General features: G+C 34.6%; 1 protein-coding gene across 2 annotated transcripts in view; it reads right to left on the bottom strand.

Annotated features, from left to right (window-relative positions):
- Positions 1 to 963: 963 nt before the first annotated feature.
- Positions 964 to 25,960, bottom strand: part of AP3B1 (adaptor related protein complex 3 subunit beta 1) — a 273,819-nt gene continuing 248,822 nt past the window's right edge. For both annotated transcript variants that reach the window (XM_082835235.1, XM_082835236.1), the window contains exons 25-27: positions 18,025 to 18,122; positions 12,754 to 12,892; positions 964 to 1,663 (exon numbers count right to left, since the gene is read on the bottom strand). In XM_082835235.1, coding sequence (XP_082691361.1) covers positions 1,510 to 1,663; positions 12,754 to 12,892; positions 18,025 to 18,122 — 391 coding nt within the window. In that variant the 3' untranslated portion in view covers positions 964 to 1,509. The remainder of the gene's footprint in view (positions 1,664 to 12,753; positions 12,893 to 18,024; positions 18,123 to 25,960) is intronic.

The following is a 25,960-nucleotide window of genomic DNA, read 5'->3' as shown; positions in this document are numbered from 1 at the left end:
AAATCCGAAGTTGTAAAGCCCTAAGATATAGGGTTAATAATGGAAATGCCAAAGGGCTGCAATTACAGAGGTGCTTCTTGGCATGAGTACTATCCCAGTATACGTTTCTCCAGAGTGAAGGAGAACATGTGCCTGCCTCAGTAATACCTCCCGCAGAGTAACTGCTGCATTTCAGGAGCAGGAAATTTTAACAAGCTTGTTTGCTCTCTCCAGCGCACAAACTTAAAAATCTAAATAATTTTTTACAGCCCGAATGTTCCAAGAATGTTTTTTCTGTTTTTCTTTACTCTTTATATATGTTCTACAATGTTTCAATCAATGTACCTTTCTTTTTTACTTTCAAAAAATCATTATGTGGCTCTATACAAAGGGAACTGTCTTAGAGCCTATTATTAGCTTGTATCAGAAAGGTAAATACAATTTCAACTTTTAAAAGTATTAGGAAGAAGTTTTCTGATTATAGAGCAATCAATAAAAACAGTACCTTGCCTAAGTTAGCAATAAAATACTCTAGGGCAAAGTGCTAAAATGTTGATCATATAACTAGTTTTTAAGATTTCTATCATTTAGTTTATACTAGTTTCCAAAGGCATCAGTCAGTCCATCAAAGTTGGGCATCGAGATTTGTAAAGAAACGATGAGTTTCAAAGAATTTCTTCAGTAGTTGTAATAGGCCTTGTTATCAGATCTCTACTAAGAGATCAAAATTGTACATAAAGAGACATGAAGATTTTTATTTTTGTTATTAAACATATCAACTTTTTTCTTGAAGTTAACTATGACATAAGTAGAAAATCTACCTGGTTTGAAAGTAGTTTTTCTTTCACTAACTAAACCCCATTGTTTCTCTGCATTATATAACACTCAAAATATTTATTTTAAGGAAACCTCAGCATATGAACTTACGGATTATAAACAATTTCTCATTAAAAATGCAAAGACAAATGTTATTCAGGTGCTAGTTTATTTACCTTATTATTCAGAGATAATTTCATGATGACCAGTTACAACACCAGGAAATTCATAGAACAAAATTTTACAGACAAATCGTTGCTTTTGAATTTAATTCTAAAAAAGTATGCTATCCCATTTTCACATACCAAGCTGAGAGGCCATTTATACTATTTCTAGGCTAATTTTTGCTTCCTGCGAGAGGGAAGATGATTTACAATGAACTTTAAGTATCTAATTCATGTCCATCATTGTTGAAAAAGAGAAGGGAGCCGAGAAGGCCAGGAGTAGCAGGACAGAGAAAATGCCACATGGATTTAGGAGTTGAGATCACTGACAGTAAAATATATGTTCTTTGGTTAGCAAAGCGAAAAGGGGGAAAGTACTGCATACATGATAGATACACACTAGCATTCTAAAGCAGGAGACAAGAATGTCCAGAGTGTATTCTTCCCCCACTGCCAGATGGAAGGGCTATTATTATAAATGAAAGGCAGCAGTAGTGGATGCCAGGCACTTTTGTTGTGTGCCAGATTCTGAAGTCCAGATGTGAGCAGGTTACCCCTGGGACAGGACAGGCTTCAGCTCCCGCAGCAGAAGAGAACCAATCACAGTTTTCTCAGTGTTTATGATAAGCTGGGCTGTAGAGTCTTCCTTCAGTTCCACCGTGACTAGCATCAATGACCCACTGTGCACAGTTTTAGCTGCAAACCTGGAAGAAAAAAAAAAAAAGAGAGAGAGAGAGACCTTTTATCATGAGGGGAAAGAAGGAGACAGCATACATTCAAATAGGTTTAAAATAACTCGTTTTTTTCTCAATAATTTATTACAGGTTCCCTACTGCCAGAAACCCAAAGCCAAGCATTCTTCTGAAAAATCAATAAACTGCCCAGCACCATGCTTACCACAAGCATGTAATTTCAGTGTATCTTTGGAACAGAGCAGAAAAAGGAATTCTATTTTACTTATTAGTTTGACCAATAGACGCATGTGAATAATTCTCTATTACTACATATTTGGGAATCATTTATTCATTTGATATTTAACATTTCACCATGCATAGCGCCATTCAAAATAAACCACTCTATTTTTATCTTTAAAACATGTTAAGAAAAAGGTACCTTTCTCAAAGAGCTTGAACTTTTAATTCCTCATCTGAAAATGATTATGCAAGACATTAATTTTGTGTGCATTATAAACTCTTCATAAGTTTCAATGAATTCAGACATGTTCAATATTCAACTTCAATCTCTAATGTTGATGACATGTAACAGAATCACGTGAGAGCCAAGTGCAACACCCTGCTCCCTCCGCTTGTATTTTTTTTAACGTTCATAACGTTAGATCTTCTTTCTGCTTTAGAATGTAAAAGAGGAAACTTGAGGTCTAAGGCTCCATTACTAAATTCCGAGACACGAAGAACCTACTAATTACATGAAATTAAAAGCAAAACTAGCCTTTTAAGCACTGCAATTGACTGCAAAGCCGTTGGAGGCACAATGAACTTCTGTCAATCCTGCTAATTCATTCTGCCTGCACAGTTGAGCCCCAGAGACGGGAAGAGGGTGGTCCCCTCCTAGGCCTCCATTTTCCACGTAGAGCATGTTCCACACTTTTGGGGGGACGGGGTGGGGGACGGGGTTTGCTTGCAGGGATGACTGGAGAAAAACAAAGTTGCTGCGCATGAGCTTTTGAACACACTAGCAAGTGTAGAGCAGGTCTGTGACCTGCTGTGACCCCACTCTGCAGGGCTGATCCCCTTTCCCCTTTCTGGAGGACACGTGTCTGAATCTGAGCCATCTGCCTCAATCTGCGCAACATCTTCAGCCACAATGGCACCCAGTTAGCCCTGACAGCAGCTCACAATACATAAAAATCAGACTGCTGCGCTGACAGCGCGCTGTGGCCTATTCAAGAGCCAACCAACTGGTCAGTGTCTCATGTCTGACAATTAGCATGGGCCTTGCACAGAGCCCACCGCGTCCTCGGGGATCTGTTTAATTACCATCAACATAAAAGAGGGAGTTTATCAGGAGACACTCAGAAAAACTTCACTCCTGACTTAATTAAAATATTAGCCACTTAAGCAGGAAGCAGATTCTCTTTAAATGAAAAGTAATTTCTTTTTTGAGTTTTTTTAAAAAAATGACATCAAAATCTCATAACATATTAGATTCTTTCTTTTTCTTTTCTTTTCTTTTTTTTTTTGTGTGGGGACCTAACAAGCCATTTTTGGCCTAAACAGAATCATGAAAATCAATTTTCCAACAATAATTAGAATAATGCATCAAAAGCAAGACAAATATGCTAATTTTACTAAGATGAAAATATTATCAACACTTTTAAGTCGTGTTTTAAAATGTTAGTTAATGGGTGGTAGACAAAGTGTGTTAGAAACCTTCGTAGACATTTATTTGTGTACTCGCTCCAAACATGCTGAAGAATTGTAAGGAATCTGATAGAGCAGTTTTTCCACTGAGAGAAGCAACTATAAGTAGAGCCAGTTTAGGAACAGAAATCATACCAATGTTTTTAAAGAGGTTTTATAAAGCTCTGGACATACATACCCATTTGCTCTTTAGACGCCCATACACGAGATTAGGAACTGGGCAATTCAGCTGCCTCTTTGAGAGAACACAAGATGACCAGCCCTGAAATGACCTCTCTTTTCTATCACCCCTTGCAGGTTTCTGCATTTCTTTTGTCCAAATTTTCGAGGTTCTTCTGCTTCATAGGAGAGCCCTGTTTCTGTATTTCTGTTAAACCATGTCACCAGATGATAGATACTAGGTGGCTCTATTGTCTCACCCATTTATGCAACTTTCCCCACAGATGTGGTCATCACCAAATCTTCATTCAACAAATATTTCAGCAGAGGTCCCTATTTCTGACAGGGTTATCATTATGTCAATGATAGTCTTTATTTACTTAACACTTGTGCCTTGGGAACACGGAGAAGAAGACTGTGTCTGAAAAGGAACGCAAAAGTTCCTACTGACTGTTGACTGTCAGGGTTGCACAGCCCCAAGGCACATTTTATCTCTTTTCTATTAAAACTTAGGGTTGATGTTACAATAATATAAACTCAGCAGAGACAAATGTCAATTTTGATGGCAGTATGTTTACAGAGATTAAAACTGGTGTCTTGTACCTGTTTTAAAAATCCTAATACCACAAAATGCTCAATACTGGAAAGAATAGGGGCACATAAGAGGCATTTGCTTACACTGCAGTGGAAACACGCTAAGCGAATCATCCTAGCAATAAAATCTGTTACCTGGTGTGAAAGCTACTGCCTTTTAACTAGGTCTGTATGTTCTAATGGGCACAAATGATAGAAGCAATGTTTTCAAGCAGAAGACCAGAAGATCAGATGTTCTGACATTCTCATTTCACAGTTCAAAAAGGATGTATTTAATTGGAACACAGCATGATTACAATTGGTTTGTTTTGGTCCATGAAAGCAGAAGCCACCCCCTCCCCCCAAAATTTATTAATCATTTAACTTCCAAACAGGCTATTTAAAAGATAGTTTAAAAGATAGTTATGGAAAGAGTACTAGTTAGTAAATAACAAACAGCTAGCTTTGGGATGTAAGAAACACTGATTATAAAGACAGCTTGGGTCAAATACCTGCATATTAAATTTAATGGCAGACATAAGAACCTTTGTACTTGGCCTCAAACTAAGATCACACTGTGACAATTTTTTTTCCAGAAAATCTGTGAAGTTTTTGATCACTGTAATGATAATAGCAGCTATCATTTATTAAATGCTGTGTGCACTGGGCACTAAGTACTTCACTTGCATTACTTCATTTGATTCTGAGTCAGATCAATTTGTAGGTGAGGAAACTGAGGCCCAAAGATGTTGAGAAACTCGCTCAGGGACATATAGCTAGTGAATGGTTGAGCAGGAATTTGAACCCAACCTTTCTGATTCTAGATCACACACATTCTCTTAATACATGCAAAATGCCCTCTTAATATTTGTTTTTTACCTGTCAACAGGTAAATTAAGGTTTTTCTTATTTACCTAATATGCATATAATCTATTATTGTTCCAGAAACTTTAAGAAGGATTTTTCTCTTCAAAAGTTGTGTACCTGATTTGTAATATTCTGTAATTCAAAGCGTCTTGACTTGATGCTTTGCCACAACACATTTTAAAGTTCTGCCTTTAAAGATTAAAAAAAATAAACATTCCCCACCCCCACTCCTTCAAAAGACACACCAGCAATGAAAAATACAAAACATTGAATGGAGCTGTAATGTAGGGAGGGACGACTGGGAGACCAACCAACCTCAAACACCAGTAACACCACAGATGAGAACAAATAAGTGGATGACAGTTACAGATGTATTGCCTACGTAAGATGGGCTCCATGTTATTAAAAGGATACCAGCTAGGTATTTTTCATTTTCATCCTACCACCAAGCACTCACTGTTTCTAATCACCAACTGAGAAGGTAAAACTGTTTGGATATATTTGTATTTCATCTTGTTAAATGTCTTTTTGTCTATTGTCTCTAACAATTGACATTTAATCTTTGAAGTCCGTAAGAATTCCTAAGATTTAAAGAAAAAGATGAAATAAGGTGGTTGCCAAACCTAAATCAAAGTATGTACTACTCTTCTAAAAAAGTTAATTTGTTTTAACTACTGACAAAATTATGAGAACAGGTCAAATAACGACAATGAATTTGAACAAATATATTATTTACGATGCACGGACTTACTCCTTCATGCACTTAAACCATACTTCTTTTAGATTGGTAGGAAAATGCCTATGGACCTTAAATGCTCTTTGTTGGAAGGAAAAGAATCCTACAACTCAACTGGTTTAATAACTGAAATGTTGATAGAACAACATGAATTAAAAAATATTTATCTGAGAGGCTGCATCAATCTCCAGGGTATTCAGAAACATAAAACTTTTTTACGCAGAATCATATTTGCTACACTTAACGCAACAGCTCAAAGACATGCTTTTTCTTCTCTTGGATAGTCTTCCTGGTTTCTGATTTTTCTATTCTGAGTTCAATTTTCTTGTGTTTTCTGTTCTACTGGTTACCAGGAGCTGTGACAATGGCCCACTCAGGCTAAAACTTTTTTTTTTCCCACTCTGTACATGAAGCCTTCAATTACTGTTTGCTGAAGCAGACAGAATCCTATTAGTAAGAAAGACGATCACAAGATGCAGTGCCCTGCCCTAGCTATATAAAAATAATTAGTCCAAAGTTGACAAATGTGTAATGAAGTCGCACAATGACTATACGTAAGAAATACCGGTTTCAATAAGCCTCCTAACATCGAATACCAAAGCATGTTGATTTGGAGTATTATTTTCCAAAGGATTTAAAATGATAAACCCTTATAATTTTGAGCTAATATAGCATAACATTTTCAAAAGGCAGAGAATTTGTAAGTTGTAAAAAAATCCCATTTCGTTGACTATAAAAGTGTATTTTGAAGTTAAGCTCATTACACTATTGAATTAATATTAAGAAAATATTTACATGTGGTTCAAGTTTAAAGAATTTATCCAAAGCAATGTATTTTTCCCTATTATTTTTAAAAAAGTCAGCAATATTGTAGTGTTTTCCTTTAACATTCTGATTAGAATAGTTAAAACAAAAAATAAGCTACCATCAGAATTTTGGACTCTCTATTTTCTATTCTAATCTTTAGAATTGGTATAAAAAGTGATTCCCTACACTATCTTGTCAACGATGCATTCTCTTTATACAGGAAAGCTAAGAAAATCTAAGTGCACTTTCTCAAAGGAGATACGAAACATTCCAGTTATTCCAGAGCATTTTTGGTTTGTCTGTTTGGTGCGGGTGGGGTGGGATAGGACTTAACAGAAAACCAGAGAGTAAAACAAATAAATTCTTACCCCATTCTCTTTGATTCCTTATAAAATTGTCAACCCAGAAGGAAAATCATCAAGAATACCTTTCTTTCATTTTTACATGAAAACATTTATATATTCCTATTTGTAAAATTGTTGCATTGTAGAATATTACTTCACAAACAGTGGAATTAAATAAAATTTAAATATACAATGTTTTAAAGCAAAAATCAACTGCAGTTTGGTTATTTCTGAAATATCCAAATATGCCGCCTTCTATGTAAAAATTAGAGGTCCACATTTGCTTTTCAATGAATTGCTGCTCAGAGCCTGCAGAGATCAAAGCAGTCAGATAAAAAAGCAGTGCTGCCCTCTAGTGGACAACCACCAATGTGAGAAAAACTGATCACGAAATCGGTTCCACAAATCTTAGTCCTGGTTTGAGATGCCAATTTGTTTTTTGTCTGTTTATTTGTTTGTTTTTTTTTTTGGCTGTGACATGTGGCTTGTGGGGATCTTAGTTCCCTGACCAGGGATTGAACCCTGGGCCCTCTGCAGTGAAAGTGCCAAGTCCTAACCTCTGGACATTCTCTCCAATTTGTCATATTATAGAAAAGACCGAAGCCTGGCATCTTTATATTAACAACTGTTTGTACAAACCTTTGTTTTAAGACAGATGAAGTATGGTGACTATAGTATCAGGCTTATAAAATTAGGGCACCAAGCCATCAAATGTCATTCTTATCCATTATGGTCCTTCAAAATGACCCAGTATTTAAATATTCCATAGTTATCAGGGGAAAAGAAATAAAACAACTAGCAAACAAAAACAATAACCCAAAGGTTGATCAACCTAAGAACCAAAAAAAGGAAAATATCAAAGACTCCCACCAAGAAGTAACTATGTCATTCATGTTTCTAACCCCAGCAGCAACAAAATCTGTCACAAAGGTCTTCAAAAAATATTGAATGAAGGAGTTACACAATATAGATATTTTAGGATAGAAACAATGGCATATACCAGTATTTCCCCTATTAATAACCATAAACATGTATACAACAGTGATTCACTGGATGAGTTTAAGGACTAGAAATGAAATAAGTTGTTCTTTACAACTACTTTAAGTAAAAAAAAATTTATTTTAATCCTAAAACAATAAACTGTCTTTAAATGTGTTGATAAATTAAAAAGTTGGCTACTAGGTTGCCATGGATTCACAGTTCCATTCACAACACCTGATTTTTCTAATAGTTAAGGACCTAAGTAACAACAGTAAAACAACATTTATTCTGTAAGGATTGTAATTATTCACAGGTTGTATATGTTCAAAATTTGCAAATTAAAAAAGTGACAGGATAAACAAAATCCAAACCATAGATTACGATATACAGGGGGAAAAAAAGAACGTAAGTACTGAATACAAGTTAATGAAAGCTGTCCTAAGGTCTTACTGAATAAGGTAAGAACTAAAATAGAATCGTGGCAGAGACATGGCTTTCTGTTTTCACTCAAATATCACCCCTTATAAGGTCAATTTGTTGTTCACGAAAGGGAAAAATAAGTAGGTTGTATGACAACTGTTTTTAACAATCCTACTGTATATGAATGTCAGAATTCCTGAAACTGGGTTAAAATGTAAAATGTTGAGACTGCTGAAAGGCAAACTTTTACTTATGGTCTAAGAGTGTTTCAGAGCTACCACTGTAATGTGCTACTCTAGTTAACAAAAGACTTTCTTGGCTGGAACACACTGGATAAAAAGAAGAAAAACCTAAATCAAACATCTTGTTTACTGATGTTCCTGAATGACTAACCTGTAAAAAAGAAACATAAACACAGAAAAATATATTTTAAAACATGCCATGTGGCTAGCATTAACTATGAACTTTTGGAACACTTATCTGCAACCACTTGGAATACTGGGTCCTGCCCCAGCAGTCCTGAATCTGAGTTTTTGGGTGTGGGTCCCAGGAATCTGAGTTTTACAAACTCCCATATAGTTCTTTTAGAACTATATTTTAGAACGTTAGAGATTTTGAAGGTATAGATTTTTTGGCTTCTGCATTTTGGTCATTTTTATTCATTAGTTTATCAGAGGACAAGCAATGTAATTAAAGCAAATGCACCTCAGTTTCTACACTATTGAATACGAATCTCCTTCATAAACACTTAAATTTCTTTTTTGGAGGGACACAAGAAATTTTTTCTGGCCCGGGATAAACCTAGGATTTCCAATGCTAGTCTCTCTAACCTCCCCTAAAACACATAAAATCTTCACCTTTTAACTTTTCCGTCTATTCATATACTGGTTTACTGTTGTTCATTCTGCCCTTTGTATATACTCTATTAATATTGTTTTAAATAATGTGTTTTAAGACTTTCACAGTGTCTCACATTCTTATATGTGAGTATCTAACATAGGACGTGAAGATGTTCGGCTATATATTTAATAAATGCTTTTTATGATTTTTTTGATTCTGACTTCTCTATTACCCCTTATCATGTGGTAACTGTAATTTGGAAAACAGCAGATTGGCACAATGACCATAACTCTGTAGATCTCAATAAGATGGCTTTGTTCTCAAAGAGCAGCTTTTTCAACCAGTAAGTACATACCACAGAAATGAAGATAAAATTAAGTCTTTCAATAGTATACTGGCTGGCTTTCTGATTCTATGGTTCATTTAGAAAATCAAAACTAAATGTCACATAATCTGAAAGTAGTTCTACTTTCTCAACTGATCTTTGAAACCGGTTAACTATGCTGAAAATGCTCCTGGTTTTTGAATTGAATTCCATAAAACTTGTGCTCCTTTAATTGACTTTTTCTTAACGGAGGTATTTGCTGCTAATGTGTTAGGAACCATTTTCTCTTATGTATTCAATTAAAATTTCTACTTTATACTGTTATACACTTCTACATATTAATGAAGATTCACTTTTTCTTAGCTAATTCTTATGTTAAATACTTTTTAACTTGGTATTTAATGTAAAAAATATTCAAATTGTAAAGAGTAGTAGGAATAAATTATCCTAAAACTAGACAATGGGAACTTAATTCATTGAATGGTCAGAAAGGATATTCTAATGCTAATTAAAAAGTCCTCTCAGAAATGAAAGATCCTGAAAAATTAAATAGAACATAGGTAGGCCAGCCAAGAATAATTTATTGTACTGAAAATTTTAATTTCTTAAAATACTAATGGTCAAAATGCTTTTCAAGCTTATTGTTTTTTTTATTAAAAATGATTACGATTAATAAATACAATAATGGTTTTGGTCCTATTTTTCATAAACTCAAAAAAGCAACTACCACAGAAGAATAGAGAAGTCATTCAAAAATCTCATAGAGATTTCAATTTTATTACTAACAATTAAATCATATAAAGGCTTAGATATATAAACTCATTCATCCCACAGGGTAATCCCCTACTGAACACTGTCAAAAACATTAATACAATTCAATAAAGTGGTAAACTGTTAATTTTTGTTATTATAAACAGTAATTGCTATTTCATTTTAAATGAAATTAAGAAAGCTATTGGTATAGACTGTACTACCAACTGTTTATTTCAGTTTTAACTTACTGAGCATAAAAGAATGGCAAAAAATGTTACATCTGTGGGATAGTAATTTTTGCCAATATCTGTATGAAAACTACAAATAACTCTAGGTATTTATTGGAAGGCTTCTAAAATTTAAAACATTATTATAGCCATACCTTACTATAAAAAAAGCAAATGTAAAACATTTTCCATAAGTACAATGAGACTTGTGAGGCAGGTTAAGATAGCACAGCCTATTTAGAATTATATATAGGCATTTTATTCACTTTTGGCTCATTTTATTCACTTCCGGCTCCTCCACCAAGTTACAGAGCCAATTACCAGGCCACTGTGATAAGGCTGGACTGGAAAAGTGTCAACACATTGCAGAAGTGTATGAGGACCATGGCCATTAAGTATAAGTGCAAACTCTGCACTCCAAAGGCAGATAGAAATGGTTCCTAGTTGTGTGTCTCCCCTGCACTGGTATGGATAATTGAGAATTGACTGTAACTTAATCCTGTGAACAGGCATTAAGTTCTAAACCACCAAGACAAGTTATAGGCAAACTTTATGCTTTAATAAGAATTATACAACTGTGCTAAGTGTCTTACTTAGTCTTTTTCCCAATAGGAAAATGGCTTTCATATCAGTTGGTTTTGAGAAGGTAATCTGGCTATTTTCTTCTAAGAAACAAAAACCTGGAACACTGTCATTGCTTTCAGAAAAGTTAAAAACCCGCATACAAAGCAAAACAAAAACTTAATTAGAAGTTCCAACATAAACAAGGGTTACCCTATGTTGTTTTGCCTACTACAAAGGAACATATTAAAATAAGACTGAAGTATTGCTGGATACTAGATGTGTCAGGTAAAATTTCATACAGCATAAGCTAAAAGTTAAAGTTGATGTACAATATTTTGGTGTTTTAGTAATTTCAATAATTCAAAGGATCCATAAATAAAACAGAACAACTTCTGCTGAAGAAAATCACTCAGGAAAGTGAAAAAAAGTATTTAAAGCAGAAAACAAAACAAGGAAGACTCAGAACCAAAAATTTTTACTAAAAGCCTTCTTTTTGTTCATTTTTTCCCCTACTGACCAATGCTAACTGATAGGTAAGGTGTATATTTGCATGGCGGTACCGATATGATGACCTTATATCCATTTTATTATTTTATCACCACCCTATGTGAGATAGATAGGGCTTATCAAAAATTAAGAAATGGAAGCATCAGATCTCTTGAGCAACTTACTTAAGGACCTCCTCTTCGCAAAAAAAAGGCACAAGGCAAATTTGATTTTTGACTAGTACATGCAGTTTTCATTCTGTCATGATTAGTAGATGAAGTTAGGCAACTCTGTAATGGCAGATCAAGACTTGAACTCAGCTCTTCTGATGTCAAGTCCAATGTTCTTCCATAGATAACAGAATTTCATTTCAATCACCTTCTTTCCCTGCCATCAATTTCCAAACAGATGAGGTACTTAAAGCCCATAAGGAGAAGTTATAAAGCCCAATAATGGCAGAACTGAGTCTAAAAAAATCCAGATCACCCACAGAACTCTTTATATGCGGCCTCTCTTGCCCCTGTATTAATTTAAAAATACATTTTTAAAGGGTTGAAGGTGTTCTCTTTGATTTTCAATTTATTTCCTAAATGTAATGGTGGAAGTATGCCATTGGCAGTAGAATGGCAGAGGAATTAAAAGATAGTTTGCAATGAATTCCTTTAAACTCACAGAGGACTAAGTAACAACTGCATGTTTATTTAAGGAGTAATTATTTTACTTTCATTTCAAGCCACTAGCATTTATAAGGATACAAAGAAGGCACATCCTAATCACATTTTCTGTTACCTTTAAGGACAAATAACGTGGACCTCATGTTTTAGATGGTTGGTGGTGAAGATATTTCCTGGCCTAAGAAACAGAAGCTGCATTTGGCCCCATGTTGGTTGTCTAGCAGCTCCTTATTACTGGAAGCAGCCTTAGGGAATTGCTGTCAAAAGGAAATCTATACCCAAACTTCCCCCTTTTCAAGTAAAAAAGTCCAAATCCATTGCTTTATAAAACAGTTCTTCCTGGAATTCACTGAATCTGGTGAAACAAGAAATTCTCAGCCATATCTCACACAAGGTACCTTTACAAATCACCAAGCTACTATAAAATGCAGGTATACTATCTGTATCTTTCAGGAAAGCCCATATCTGTGTACTAAGGATTGTATGAAATAGGGAAGAGGGCCTTAATCCAAACCAATCAATCAAATGTATCATCATAAAAAAGGAGGGGCACATATATGTTTAGGGGTTTTTATTTTCAAGGAAAATTATGAATTGAAAAGTATAGATTTATACATGTAGACAAGTTATCTCCACATCACGTGTCAGTGAACCTACCTGTGTATATTATCTTGGCCAGAAGGGACTACACCTACGTTGGCTACGTTTACAACCTTCTGAAGGATCACAGAGGAAGTGAAATTCTGCGGTGCAGCAATAATTACAGTAGAAGTTTCATTCATTCCCGTTAGCATTCCTGTAAGAGCAAAAGGCGTCTCCCTTTTACTAATTTCTTTATGAAAATTACATTAAACAATTTAAAATTCATAGCCAAAATTTAAAAACTTTGTAAGAGAAGAAATACCACTTCAGAATGTAATTTACAAGATAATTTTCATAAAATTAAAATGAACTGCAACTGATTAAAAAATTTTTTTAAATCCTCGTTGTGTGGAAAAATGTGTAAAAATGCAGTCAAACATCACTCTTAATAACCTAATTTTAAATACTAAGATTGATAAAAGCATAGAATCACAAAGATAAAATTCCAATTTCACTCCCTTTAAAATATACACAATTAATTTGGGCTTTATGAACTATTAAGGTTTTACCTTTTAGGAGTTTGGTTTTTTTTTCCTTCTCCTTTTCATTCAAAGATCTCTCTTACCAAATGCTGCTTCAGAACAAATCAAAGTGTTTCTGGAATAACTAGAAACACTATATTGTTTCTATATTGTTTCTATACTGGTCTCAATATAATGGATCAAAGTTATCTCAACAGTGACTGAAAGTCACCGAACAGTTACGTGGTTCTAAAACATAGACAAGTATCTAAGCTACACTTAGTGATAACAGTATTTGCCTAGTAAGTGGAACTATGGTTACTGACAAAAACAACTGAAATTTCTGAAGCAAAAACATTTGAACACAAAGGAAACAATGTAAATTGGAAAAACTTAAATCCCAGAGACACTTCAAATAATAGTTAAGAAAGAAACTAAGTTAAGCAAAATCATGAACAAAAACCATATAGAATTAACACAAGGCATGCCATTAATATCAGAATCTTATGTACAAATGTTCAAAGGACAAATTCAATAACATATCAAACTCTTGGAACAAATACTGAAATTAAGTACCCGGTTAAAAAAAACCAAAATAGTTATAATAAATGCCATCTATCTGGATCTGTGATGTAAGTCATTGACTCCTAACGGTATCTACTAAAAATGATTATCTTTTTAGATATATGATATGTGTACAATAGTTTATAAAATTTATGAAAATGGTAAAAGCTGATTTTATGTTTTCAAAAGGCCCTCCACCTTTAGGATTATGTATTTAATTTTGTTATTTATTGCAAATACAACAGAAACATTTTAAAACCCCTATGATTTAGCAGCATGAAGACTAAAGCCTAACACTGTAAAAAGACTTACTTAGCTTTTAACAAAGAACAGTTTTTACTAACCACTTTCAAACTCGGGGACACTATGTTCTGTCTTAGACTGTATAACTTCAATATTAGGCAAAAGCTTTAAAAACCACACAAGCAAACACTGCTTTTAAGTAAAGCACAGTGGCTGCTGACATAACACTGCTGAGAGATGTGTGTACTCATTTAGGATTTAAACCTTCTCCATTAAGCTCTATTGAAGAGCAACTTCTGAATAAATGAATGCAACTATGTTTATGTTAAAAGCCTGTTTCCCTCCGCCTGTAATTAAAGGAAATGTTGTACAAAGCCAGTACTTTTGTCAAGCTCCTGTAAATGGAAAGATGGATAGCACTCAGAGAAGTGAATGCATTGCTTCATATTTAACCTTAACACTCTTGTCATTAATGGTTTGTCTAACTTGGTCTATAAGAGACAAGGTATTGCTCCACTGAAGTAAAATTTAAAAAAATCAACTAAACCATGCTTTTCAGAACAGAAGATTCATTATCGCCAGCTAATGTATTGGCATAAAGCAAAGTAACATGCTATCAAGTAAGGCACACATTCAATCTGCCTTCCCACCCCCCTTTATTTTTAACTCATGCTGTTTTATTGTTATAGGCAATTTGTACCACTCAGCATGACAGTGTAAACTGAATCAAGATTAATTTACATGCAAAAGAACACTTAGGAGAGCAGCATGGTAAGCAAATGTATTGTCTCGATTGCTGAGGTGGAAAAAGAACCTGGAAAGAAAAAAAGGTGCTCTAATTAAGGGGCATCAAATATGATTGCCTGCGGTGGTTAAGGGCCAGAAAATAGTCAATGTCTGGCCATTTAAAGAATTAGCATCTTGCTAGCTAGCAACCCAGAAGATGGAGGTATAAATCATAATGAAATTAAGTAGCCATTCTAGGTTTCTTAAACCAGAGATTTTTTCTAAATGAAAATATATCAGGTATTCTTAAATTAACGAGAAAGAAAAATATGCCAAGATATCATTAAAAGTTTCTTCTACAAAAACAGACTTCAAATACTATACAGCCTGCTCATGCATAATAAAGGTAAAGTTACTGGAGAAATATTTAAAAATTCTCAGATACAGAATTTGTTGCTTCATTAGAATTTACCTAATTTTGGTGAGGCACTGGACAGCACTTAATTTAGGTTAATCAGCTGTAATTAACTGCTAAAATGTAAATAAAATAAGTAAAGAAGATTTTAAAAATTTCTTGTAAGTTTTAGATTTCCAATTTAATTCATAAGAAGAAAATGAATAAGAGGAGGAAATTTGGAATAAGCAGTTGGCTTGGGTCTCTTACAATTAAAACTGCTTCAAGAAACGCAATTACAGTTTTAAAAGTAAAACAGAGATCCTACTGATAGTACTGAAATCATCCCAGAGCTAGATCATGAACTAACTTTGCAAGGCTCAAAACTCATAATAATGAAAAAAATATGGCTTCTGGTTAAGGCTCATAATATGAATACTCTGGATAACTTCAAAATATACAATAAACCAATCTTTTGTTTAGTACTTTGACTACCAACCTTATAAAAATGCATGTTTGTTCATGGAACTCTAAATGCAACAACTGAGAAAAAGTGATAGAGCAGGTTGTATATTAGGAATAAAACATTTCCGTTTAAAAAATATTAATCTAATATGTACAACCTGTTAGAAGTATTCTTATTTAATATTATATACACTTTTCAAATATGCACATCTATATAAAAATAGAACCATATTTCTCATGTTTTTAATTATAATTTCTTCAGTTAAATCCTAGTTAATACATTTAATACATTTCTTGAGTCTTGAAATATATGCCCTGTGAAACGAGGTATTAAGTGTGTAAATTCATTTTATTTAAAGTAGAAAAACAAGTTAAAGCTAGCATGTAATGATGCACGCAGACATTTCTTAAATTTATTGGCATTTTAACTTCCCGAAGTTTGCACTGATAACATCTGAGGAAAGTGATTTTTATTCTGATTTAGAATTTTCAGTTAATGAGTCATTTATAGGTATCTTCTGCAAAATAAGCTAAGCTCTTCCTAGAGTAGTATAACAAATAAATACATGTGTAAAGTTGAGAATTGAGACCTCTATTACCAAAGCAGCTGAAATCTAGAACTAAAAGGATGCTACTGAAGACTATTTAAACCTGCGGTAAATTTGTCAGCATCAAGTCCCACATCAAAGAATGAACTTAGGAGGACAGAAAGCATGATACAGAAATGCCAAGAGACTTGCAAGGATTTACAAATACTCCATATAAACAAATTTTCAAATAGCTTTATTCAGAGTAGCCTTTCTGCTCTATTAAACATAGCAAACAGCTGCCAGATTTATTCAGACAAATAATCAACAACCATAGAAGTAAAATGGCAGAAGAAAAAGGAATTTTGGCAACATCTCCACAGAGGACCACAGCTGTTCTCCAAGCGCGCCTCTCTCACGTGATTACGGTTCTGTATGGCTAGTCAGGGAAAAAAATCCCTCAGTCACAGCAGAGCACAAAAAACTTGATCAAAATATCAAGTACATAATTCTAAACCAAAGTTGAGGAAGAGAAAAGATATATAATAATCTGCTGCTTTAGAAATACTTTAGCTGCACTTTTCAAAAAAGGAATATCCCCTTAACAATAAATGTGCCAAGGCTTTATTCAGTCCCTATGTGCCACTCACCTGGGTTTGCTGAGCAGGTGTAAAGCAGAGAGGCAGGCTTTAGCCAGCAAAGGGTAAGAATAGCAAATGTAAGAATCAATTCAATTGGTCAATAGAAAAATAAAATCACATATATGACTTTCTATAGCAATAATCAACATCCAAGAAAAGTAAACTCAAAGATGGATTTAGTCATTCTTTTTTATCACTTAAAAATAAGGCAGAATAAAAGGTTACTATTAATTTACAGTCGTGTATGAGATTTTCTTTGTGAGATTCTTCTACAACAGGTCCTTCTGACATTGTGAATTGCAAAGGTTCATAGTTTAAAAAAAAAAAAAAAGTCTCTGGCACTACATGATAGAGTGCCAGGAAGCAAGCCCTTCTCTTTAGGTGTAGATATTTGTGTTTCCCTGTACTTTGTGAAAGCTTGACAGGTATGATTTAATGACCTCAAGATGAAGGGAATCTTTGATAACCCCCTCCAAAGGAAAACATAGCCTAGATTCACATAAACTTTAAAACATTGCTGACTATACCATTTAAATATGTCCTAGTTTTTATAAATTCAATTCTTAAACACATAAAATGAGACAGTTGTTTTCCCTTATTCATACATGACAAAAATTGTTTTTATTAGAAAGTATGCCTAACTCTAGGGCAAGCCTAAGATATTAATGCTTTAATTATGCTGAAAATATATTTTTTTGGTGCTTATTTTAAAATGTTTCAGCTCTGATATAGCCTGACAGCATAGCATTTCTTCAATACAGAATAAGGTCAAAAGAAAATGGAGGTATTTTAATGCTATAATTAGGATTTTATTTTGAAGGGTAGGGCACTCTAATGTGTACAGGGAAAAATATATTAGTAGAACACGAAAAGCAGTTCTATAGTGAGAGGAAATACAGAAACATAACATGTATAGTGATGAGACTTTGCTAAGTCCCAAATTCCTGACATTTTCACTAATACAAAACACATGAATATATCATTAGATTGACAAACCAAAACTCCAAGAATTGAAAAGTTAATTAAGAATCAATTTATTATTTAAAAGACAGATTAATCAATTTGCAAGTATGCCAGGAATGTAGACAAACATATACCTTTAAGGTTATTTTATAAACGCAAAGCATTAGCAAAAATTGGAAGACTGTGCATTGACATCTGTTAATGGCTATGTACATATGGTAATTTATTTTAGAGACCAGCCAGAGGAATGAGCACATGTTATTTGGGATGCCAATTTGTAGTAAATTGTAATAATCTCTCACCTTGCTCTTTCTTAAAATCTTTCTCTGACATGGCCACAGGTAAAAGCAGTTCTCCAACAGGAGGCTGAATATTAACACTGAAGCAATCATCCTTGGTACTAAGGAAAAAACACATTAAAGCTGACTAAATGCTTAATAAATAAACATTCTTCTTAATACTATGCAGTTAAATAGGTGCAATGAAAGCATACAGAGATCTGCTTGGCTTAAATATCACAGCTAAAAAAGGTTTGAAATATTTCTCAACACTATCTGCAGAGAAATACATCTGTTACCTGAACTAGAAAACGTATATATATATATTTTTTTACAAAAATATGCAGTTATGGTAAATATGCCATTTGACATAGAACTTTTAAAAATAGGTAAGCAGCAAGGGTATATATCCATTACTATCAGAGGAACACTCAATGCAGCTTATCTAGTAGAGAATATCTTATCTTCAATTTTGTAGTAAAAGTGTAGAAAATGGAGTGGCTTAGTCTTAAATAGTTAAGATATGTCTTTTAAGATATTAATTTTTAAGTAAAGAATAAAATGGAGTGACCATACTGTGTTAAGATATGTGTGAAAAAAATAATACCTCATCTGCAAACTTGCTTTCTTAAAACAAAACCCCTCATTTTCTAGTAGCATTATTCACTGACATTATTGAACATGTGGTGAAAGTTTTTCAAATTACAGGATATGAAGAATTTAGGAAAGGCAACTTTCTATTTTCATCATAAAGAAAAACAATACTGAGTGCATTTATTTCATTTAAATCTCATGAAACTACTATCTTTATTAAAAAATTACTAAAACTGCTTTAAAATATTTTAAAATTACAAGTTTGAAGTTAGGTTGATGAGTGTCATCAGTTCGCAATGTGTTTGGCTGCAAAGAAGCAGAAAATCCAACTGACAATTTCTTGAGAGATGGGTGCTTATTGTTCAGTGTATAAATAATCCTGTAAGTTACCAGTCAAAGGCTGGTTCAATGGCTTAAAGATGCTGTTAGGAACCCAGGCTTCTCTAGCTTTCAACTCCACTAGCCCTAGTGTGTTGGTTCTTATCCTCATGGTTGCCAGATGGCTGCTGTATCTTTAGGTACCACTTTAACCTTCCACTGAAGAAGGAAGAGTGATGATGGAAGAGTAGTGAATAATTGAGCCAACTGACAACTAACTACATGATTTTTCCTACAATACATTCTTATGAAGACTGATCACATGGCCAAGATTCCTATTTCTGTACTACTTATTCTCATGTACTTCCTTGAAATGAATTTCCTATTAATTGAGGTAACAATACTGTAATATGCAGCATGACTATAAGCTGATCTCTTAAGGTGCAAAAGACGACTATAAAAAGCCATGTGAAGTAACCAGAATTTAATCAGATAGCATTTTAAACGTAGATGGAATTATATGATGCTGAGAATTTGAAATTGTGCAGAATTCTGTCAAGTTCAAAAGTCTTTAAGCTTTTAGACAGGTATAAGGAGCAAAATAAATGCAGAATCCAATCAAGTATTAAAAAAAAAATTGAGCCAACTGAATCTGTTCCTTTTTATCAGGAAAGCAAAAGCTTTACTGAAAGTCCCAGGGAAGGAATTCTAGTTTTGTGTTAGAACTGGGTCTCATGGCCAGTGGGAAGATGGCTAGGGAGATGAGAATTGTGGATAAGAAACACCAAACATTAGGTTAAGAAAAATACTTTATTGAAGGGTGGGGTAGGGACAAATATTAAAATATAAAGAAAGAAAAGAAAATCCACTTTGATTTTATGCTATTATATGCTATAAACTTTTAAGCTGCCTTATTTTTTAAAATGGAACAAGGTACGGACTAGACTAAAAAAAAACCCAAAGAATGTTTTGAATTATTCACACATGGATTGCCCAAGGCAAATCAATAAATCCAATTTATTTATTAATTCAATAAACATTTACTGAATACAAACTTGATCCCATGTAATGTGTGAGTGTCTGGGGGTTTAAAGACAAGTAAGATTGGCCCTTGAAGTTCACAAGTTTAGTGAGAGAGAAAGAGTTCAGTTATGTTTATAACAGAAAGGTAAGTGCTATGTTAGAGGCATGTAGAAAGTATCATAGTCCAAGGAAGAGGGGCTGATTAATTCTGCAGGAGAGAGGTAGAGATAAGTTTACTTCCAAAAGGAGGGAGAGGAGCATTCTAGGGATTCTACACCTATGTTTTGGGAATGGTGAGCAGTGTGGTGTGTCAAAAGATGGGATTGGGGGCACACTGTAAGGAACAGCATACACAGCATGACCATTAGTCCCAGTTCTCCCATGGCAGTTGTCCTGGAATCTTGTTCAGCTAATGTCTCCTTTCACTCTCTGAAGTGTCCTGATTTGTATGACAAAGTGTATGATTTACTCTTATAACTCAGACAAAGGTGCTTCAAAGTTTCCTGGAAAAAAAAAAAGGAAACTACCAGAGACTTCTGACATAGGAAAATAAATGACCCCATATGTATTTTATAAACTCTGCTGGCAGTGTGTAAAGGTGGAGTACAGGAGAAATCCAAGGCAGGTAAATCAGGAAGGAATCTAATTAACAGTCTAGGCAGGGGTTTTTAGATAGAAGTGTTGGGCTTCATCCACCTGCTGATGCAGAGGACACGGGTTCGTGCCCCAGTCCGGGAAGATCCCACATGCCGCGGAGCGGCTAGGCCAGTGAGCCATGGCCGCTGAGCCTGCGTGTCCGGAGTCTGTGCTCCGCAACGGGAGAGGCCACAACAGTGAGAGGCCCGCTTACCGCAAAACAAAACAAAACAAAACAACAAGATAGAAGTGTTGAGGGTAGGACACTTGAAGGATAAGACCAGGCTGATGTAATGGAAGGCTAAGTCACATTAAGAGAAATATAAAGGCTGATAAAGGAGTAAATGGATAGGTATATATATCATGAACTAATTTAGTGTTAAATATAAAATTTTGGCTTCAAATAACTGGATAAATCAGTGTTCTCCAAAGTGGGAAAGGACAAGGCACTCCCCTGAGGTAGAAAATCCACTGATGAAAAAAAACTATCAATTATGTTTATTTTTTTCTCATTCTATCTGAAGTTCTATATATATATATATATATTTTTTTTTTAGATGTTGGGGGTAGGAGTTTATTCATTAATTAATTTATTTTTGCTGTGTTGGGTCTTCGTTTCTGTGCAAGGGCTTTCTCTAGTTGTGGCAAGCGGGGGCCACTCTTCATTGCGGTGCGCGGGCCTCTCACTATTGCGGCCTCTCTTGTTGCAGAGCACAGGCTCCAGACGCGCAGGCTCAGTAGTTGTGGCTCACGGGCCTAGCTGCTCCGCGGCATGTAGGATCCTCCCAGACCAGGGCTCGAACCCGCGTCCCCTGCTCTAGCAGGCAGACTCTCAACCACTGTGCCACCAGGGAAGCCCTGAAGTTCTATTTTTGTCTGTACATAATATCTTAGTACATACATGTTAGCACAGTGAGACACACACACAATACATATAGGGTGTGTGTAGTATAAATATTTTACTCAGACGTATACAATTTTAAAAGTTAGGGACCACTGGGTTAAATTACACATACTACACTATCTCTACTTATGTTTTCTTTTAGATTACGGGTGAAATGACCAGCCTTCTCCTTTCCAACACTCCTGAAAAGGATCCCATTTACCTCTTGGTTAAAGGTAGCTCTACAGCACTGATGCCCAGGGAGAAGGGTGTGAGAGCAGAGAAAAGAAGGGAAAGTAGACTTGCCTTCTAAGGCATATATGAAAATCAAGGTGGATAAGAAGAAGGCTTAAGTTTGGGGGGAAAAGGTGATCCTGAAATGTCCCCACAGGCAACAACCCATGTGTTAAGAGATAAATATATACTATTCAACTTGACTGGGTATGTTTCACTTTTGTTACTTTTGGGTAATGCATGTTTTATTTTCTGTGGTTGGTGAAGTGATTAACATGTAATGCTGTATGAAAAACGAAGGATATAAGTTCATCCAAAATGGGTCTTATGAGACAAATGTAATAAAACTGGAGTATTGCTGTGGCAGACACTACTTGTTGCTTACTCAGTATTTTTTTTTTCCTTTTTCTTCTTTACTGATATAATCCTGATTTTGTTCAGGTAGACAATGTGCCCACCGGAACACTCTCTTCTCAGGCTCTTGTAGCTAAGACTGATCAAGTGACCTGGTTATGACCAATGAAGCCTAAACAGAAGTCTGCTGGGGACTCCTAGGAAAGTTTTGCTTTTCTTTTTTTTTTTTTTTTTTAGTATTTCTTTTTATTTTTTGGCTGTGTCGGGTCTTAGTTGCAGCACGTGGGATCTTACGTTGCAGTGTGCAGGTTCTTTGTTGCAGCGCAGGCTTCTCTCTAGTTGTGGCACGTGGGCTCCAGAGCATGTGGGCTCTGTAGCTGTGGCACATGGGCTCTGTAGTTGCGGCACACGGCTCTCTAGTTGTGGTGCATGGGTTCAGTTGCCCTGCAGCACGTGGGATTTTAGTTCCCCGACCAGGGATTGAACCCGTTGTCCCCTGCATTGGAAGGCGGATTCTAAACCACTGGACCACCAGGGAAGTCCCAAGTTTTGCTTTTCTGACACAGATGTGGCTCCTCCCTTCATGTCACTTCTTTCCTTTTTTTTTGGCCTAGAATGCAGATAGAATCCTGGAAGTAGAGAAGCCATCTTGTGACCCCGAGGATGACTGGCACATGCTAATGAAACTAGCTCATGGAACAAAAAGTTGGAAAGACCTTATACCAAAAGACATTGTGGAGCTACTCCAGCTGCTCTTAACTGCTGTCCTGTGTTCTTCTCGTACCAGGAGAAGAATAAATAAACCCCTATTTGGTGAAGTCACCACAGTTGGGTTTCTGTTACACACAACTGAATGCAAAATCTAATTAATATACATAACATACTGCATAAGGCAGTCTCAGCTTCTAAGCAAGGTTTGGCTTAGCGGGGAGTAAGATGGAATGTTTCCTCTTTATTTTGGGGAAAATTTACTTTCATTTATATTAGTGTTTTAGGATGCTCTCCATAGTTTTCATGCACCTCCTTTTAAATATTTTGCCCTTTTATTGTTCGCTTCTCTCTCTTCTTCTTTTCTTTTGTCCCGCTCTTTTTCCTCTCATCTTCTTTGGTTGAACATGGGGCTAAACACAGCTATCTTGACATGGATAGGGGAATGTTGAAAATGAGTAATGATAGATGTAAATTTAACAGAATTAACAGTTTACCAGATCAACAAACTACTATTATTAGGCAGCTCTAAATAGCCTAATTACATGGGATCAGATGGTGTAACAGTTTAATGTAAGACAAGATTCTGTTTTATATTTAACTGTAATGCATATACTTGTACTACATATAATCTCATTCCACAGACTCCTACGATCCAAACTGGTAAATTTTCTAGGTAAGAAATGTGCAAGTAGTCTAACCATTGTGAGACTCAAATTTCCTTATCTATGAAGTGAGAAAAATGACACCCTTGTGGGCTCGTTTTAACGATTAAATGAAATAACATAACCCAGTACAGTGCTTAATGCATAACTGATACTCAAAACCTACATCCATAATAGGGATGTATATTTACTTAATCATTCCCCCATCAATTCTCATTTGCAAATTTTCTCTATTACAAACAATGTTTACTGAATAACCTTGGATAGATCTATTTCTTCAGCACAAGCACCAATATCTCCCCAAGCTTGCCACCCTAAAAATGAAATCACTAAGTTGAAGAGTATGAATAATCAGCATTTGAAAAATACTGCCAAACTGACCTACAAAAAGTGGTGCCAACTTGAAGTTCCACAAACAGTAAATAAGAATACACGTTTTGCTGTACCTTCCGTGTCATATATTAAAATTATTTTAAAATTTTGCAACTCTGATGGATGAAATTTTTTTTATTTCCCTATTACCAATGTTGTATATGTTATTGTTATGGATCATTTGCATTTCTTTTCTTGTTAATGAACTATTCTCAACCTTTCTCCACTTTTATATTAGATTCCTTTTTATTGATGGCAAGAGTTCTTTATATATTCTGGTTACTAAACTTCTGTCTGCTAAATATGCTGTAATACTTTCTATCTCTCATGTGTTATGGTATCTATTTTTTTCTTCTTTGTAGAGAAGTTTAAAATTTTTAATAATCAAACCTGTCAGTTTTTCACTGTATCTTTCTGGATATTGTGTCTTGCTTGACTTTTGCCCCCAAAGAGTATAAAAATATTTGTCTATATTATTTCTAAACAATTTTATAGTTTCTACAATTAAACCATAAATCCATCTGGAATTTATTTTGGAGTAATCTGTGGGAGGAAGGTATCTTTGGTTTTTTCCCGATAATGGTTCTCACATCATTTACTGACTGGTCCATTCTTTCCCCAGTGATATGAAATGTCAGCTTTATGATATACAAAATTTCTAAATTCTCTGTTTTGTTTTACTGATTCCTTTGACAATAGCCAATTACATTGAATAAAAATACTCTTGTGACTTTGAAGAATATCTTGAAGTTATTATTGAAAAAGGCTTTTCTCATTAAATTTTTGTTTTGACTTTTCTTGGACATTCTTTTTTCCAGTTGAATTTTAGAAATTTGTCAAGTTCCTTGAAAAGGCTTACTGGAATTTAGCATTGAATCAAACTGAATTTGAAGATTAACCTGAGGGAGAGTACTCTCTCCCATTTAGAAACATAGTATACTTATTACATTATTTATATCTTCTTTTTATGGCCTTCAGGAAAGTTTCAGGTTTTTTAAAAAAAATTTCCCACATCGGTATCATATATTTGTTAATTTATTCCTTTCGTTGTTCTTGTAAAAAGAATAATTTTATTCATAATGTCTTAAAATTGGTCACTCCTACCATACAGAAATGTTAATGATTTTCATATAATGATCTGTACCTAAACAGTATCCTATTTATTAGCTTAAATAATAGATTTTCTATTGATTCTAAGACTTTGTGGGTTGGCAATTATATACTGAATAAAAATAATAATTTTGTGTCTTTCTTTCTAGGATGTATACCTCTAACTATTTTTACTTGTCTTTTTGTATTGGCTAGAACTTCCATAAAAATGTGAAATAGTGTTGAAAGAGGGTAACCTTCTCTTGCTTTTCTGACTTAAAAGAGAATGCTTCTGATATTTCATGTGGTGATAGGTAACTTGTATGTCTGATAATACACACACACACACACACACACACACACACACACACACACAAATTTTATTTTGTAATTCTCCATTTTTCTGTGCCATCCTCTTTAAGGTGGGGTTCTTATAAATAGTATATATTGAATTGTGCTTTTTACATGTTCAGTATCACTGGAATTTAACTTATTGACATGAATTCTGATAACTAGTATGTGTGGCCCCTTCTAGTCATCTTATTTTGTTTTCTATTTACCATGCTTTTTTCCTTTTCCTGCTTTGTTAAACTGGTCAAGTTTTAAGCACTCCGTTTCTTCTTCCCTTTAGTCATTTGGAGGTTATAATACATCATATTTCCCTTAATTTAGAGGTTAGCTTTAACATTTTAAACCATATTTAAACTCCTTTTAGCCATCAATCAATCCTCTTGTCATGCATGACAAGAACACCATCATTCCTCATACTTGTCCACATCGAGATTTTGGTTCCAGGTTATTAAAATTTATTTTTTACATTAGGGGTGAACAATTATTTTTACACATTGACGGATTTTACAAGTTGAATTATCTGTCTACTTTTTATTCTGTTTTTCTCTGTCACAAAATAAAAAAATTTTTTTAAACTATAGTATATCTTTGAGTAATCCTTTCAAGAAAGGGTCATTGGTGGGTAAACTGATGGAATCTTTGCTTGTCTGAAAAATGTCTATTTCGTTTCCACCAAATTTTAAAGATTATGTCCCTTGCCTTCTGGCCACCAGAACTGATGACAGTACTGATG

The sequence above is a fragment of the Leucopleurus acutus genome (genome assembly GCF_964270905.1).
Source record: "Leucopleurus acutus genome assembly, chromosome: 3".
Classification (NCBI taxonomy): Eukaryota; Metazoa; Chordata; class Mammalia; order Artiodactyla; family Delphinidae; genus Leucopleurus; species Leucopleurus acutus.
This window is presented reverse-complemented; position numbering and strand designations above follow the sequence as displayed.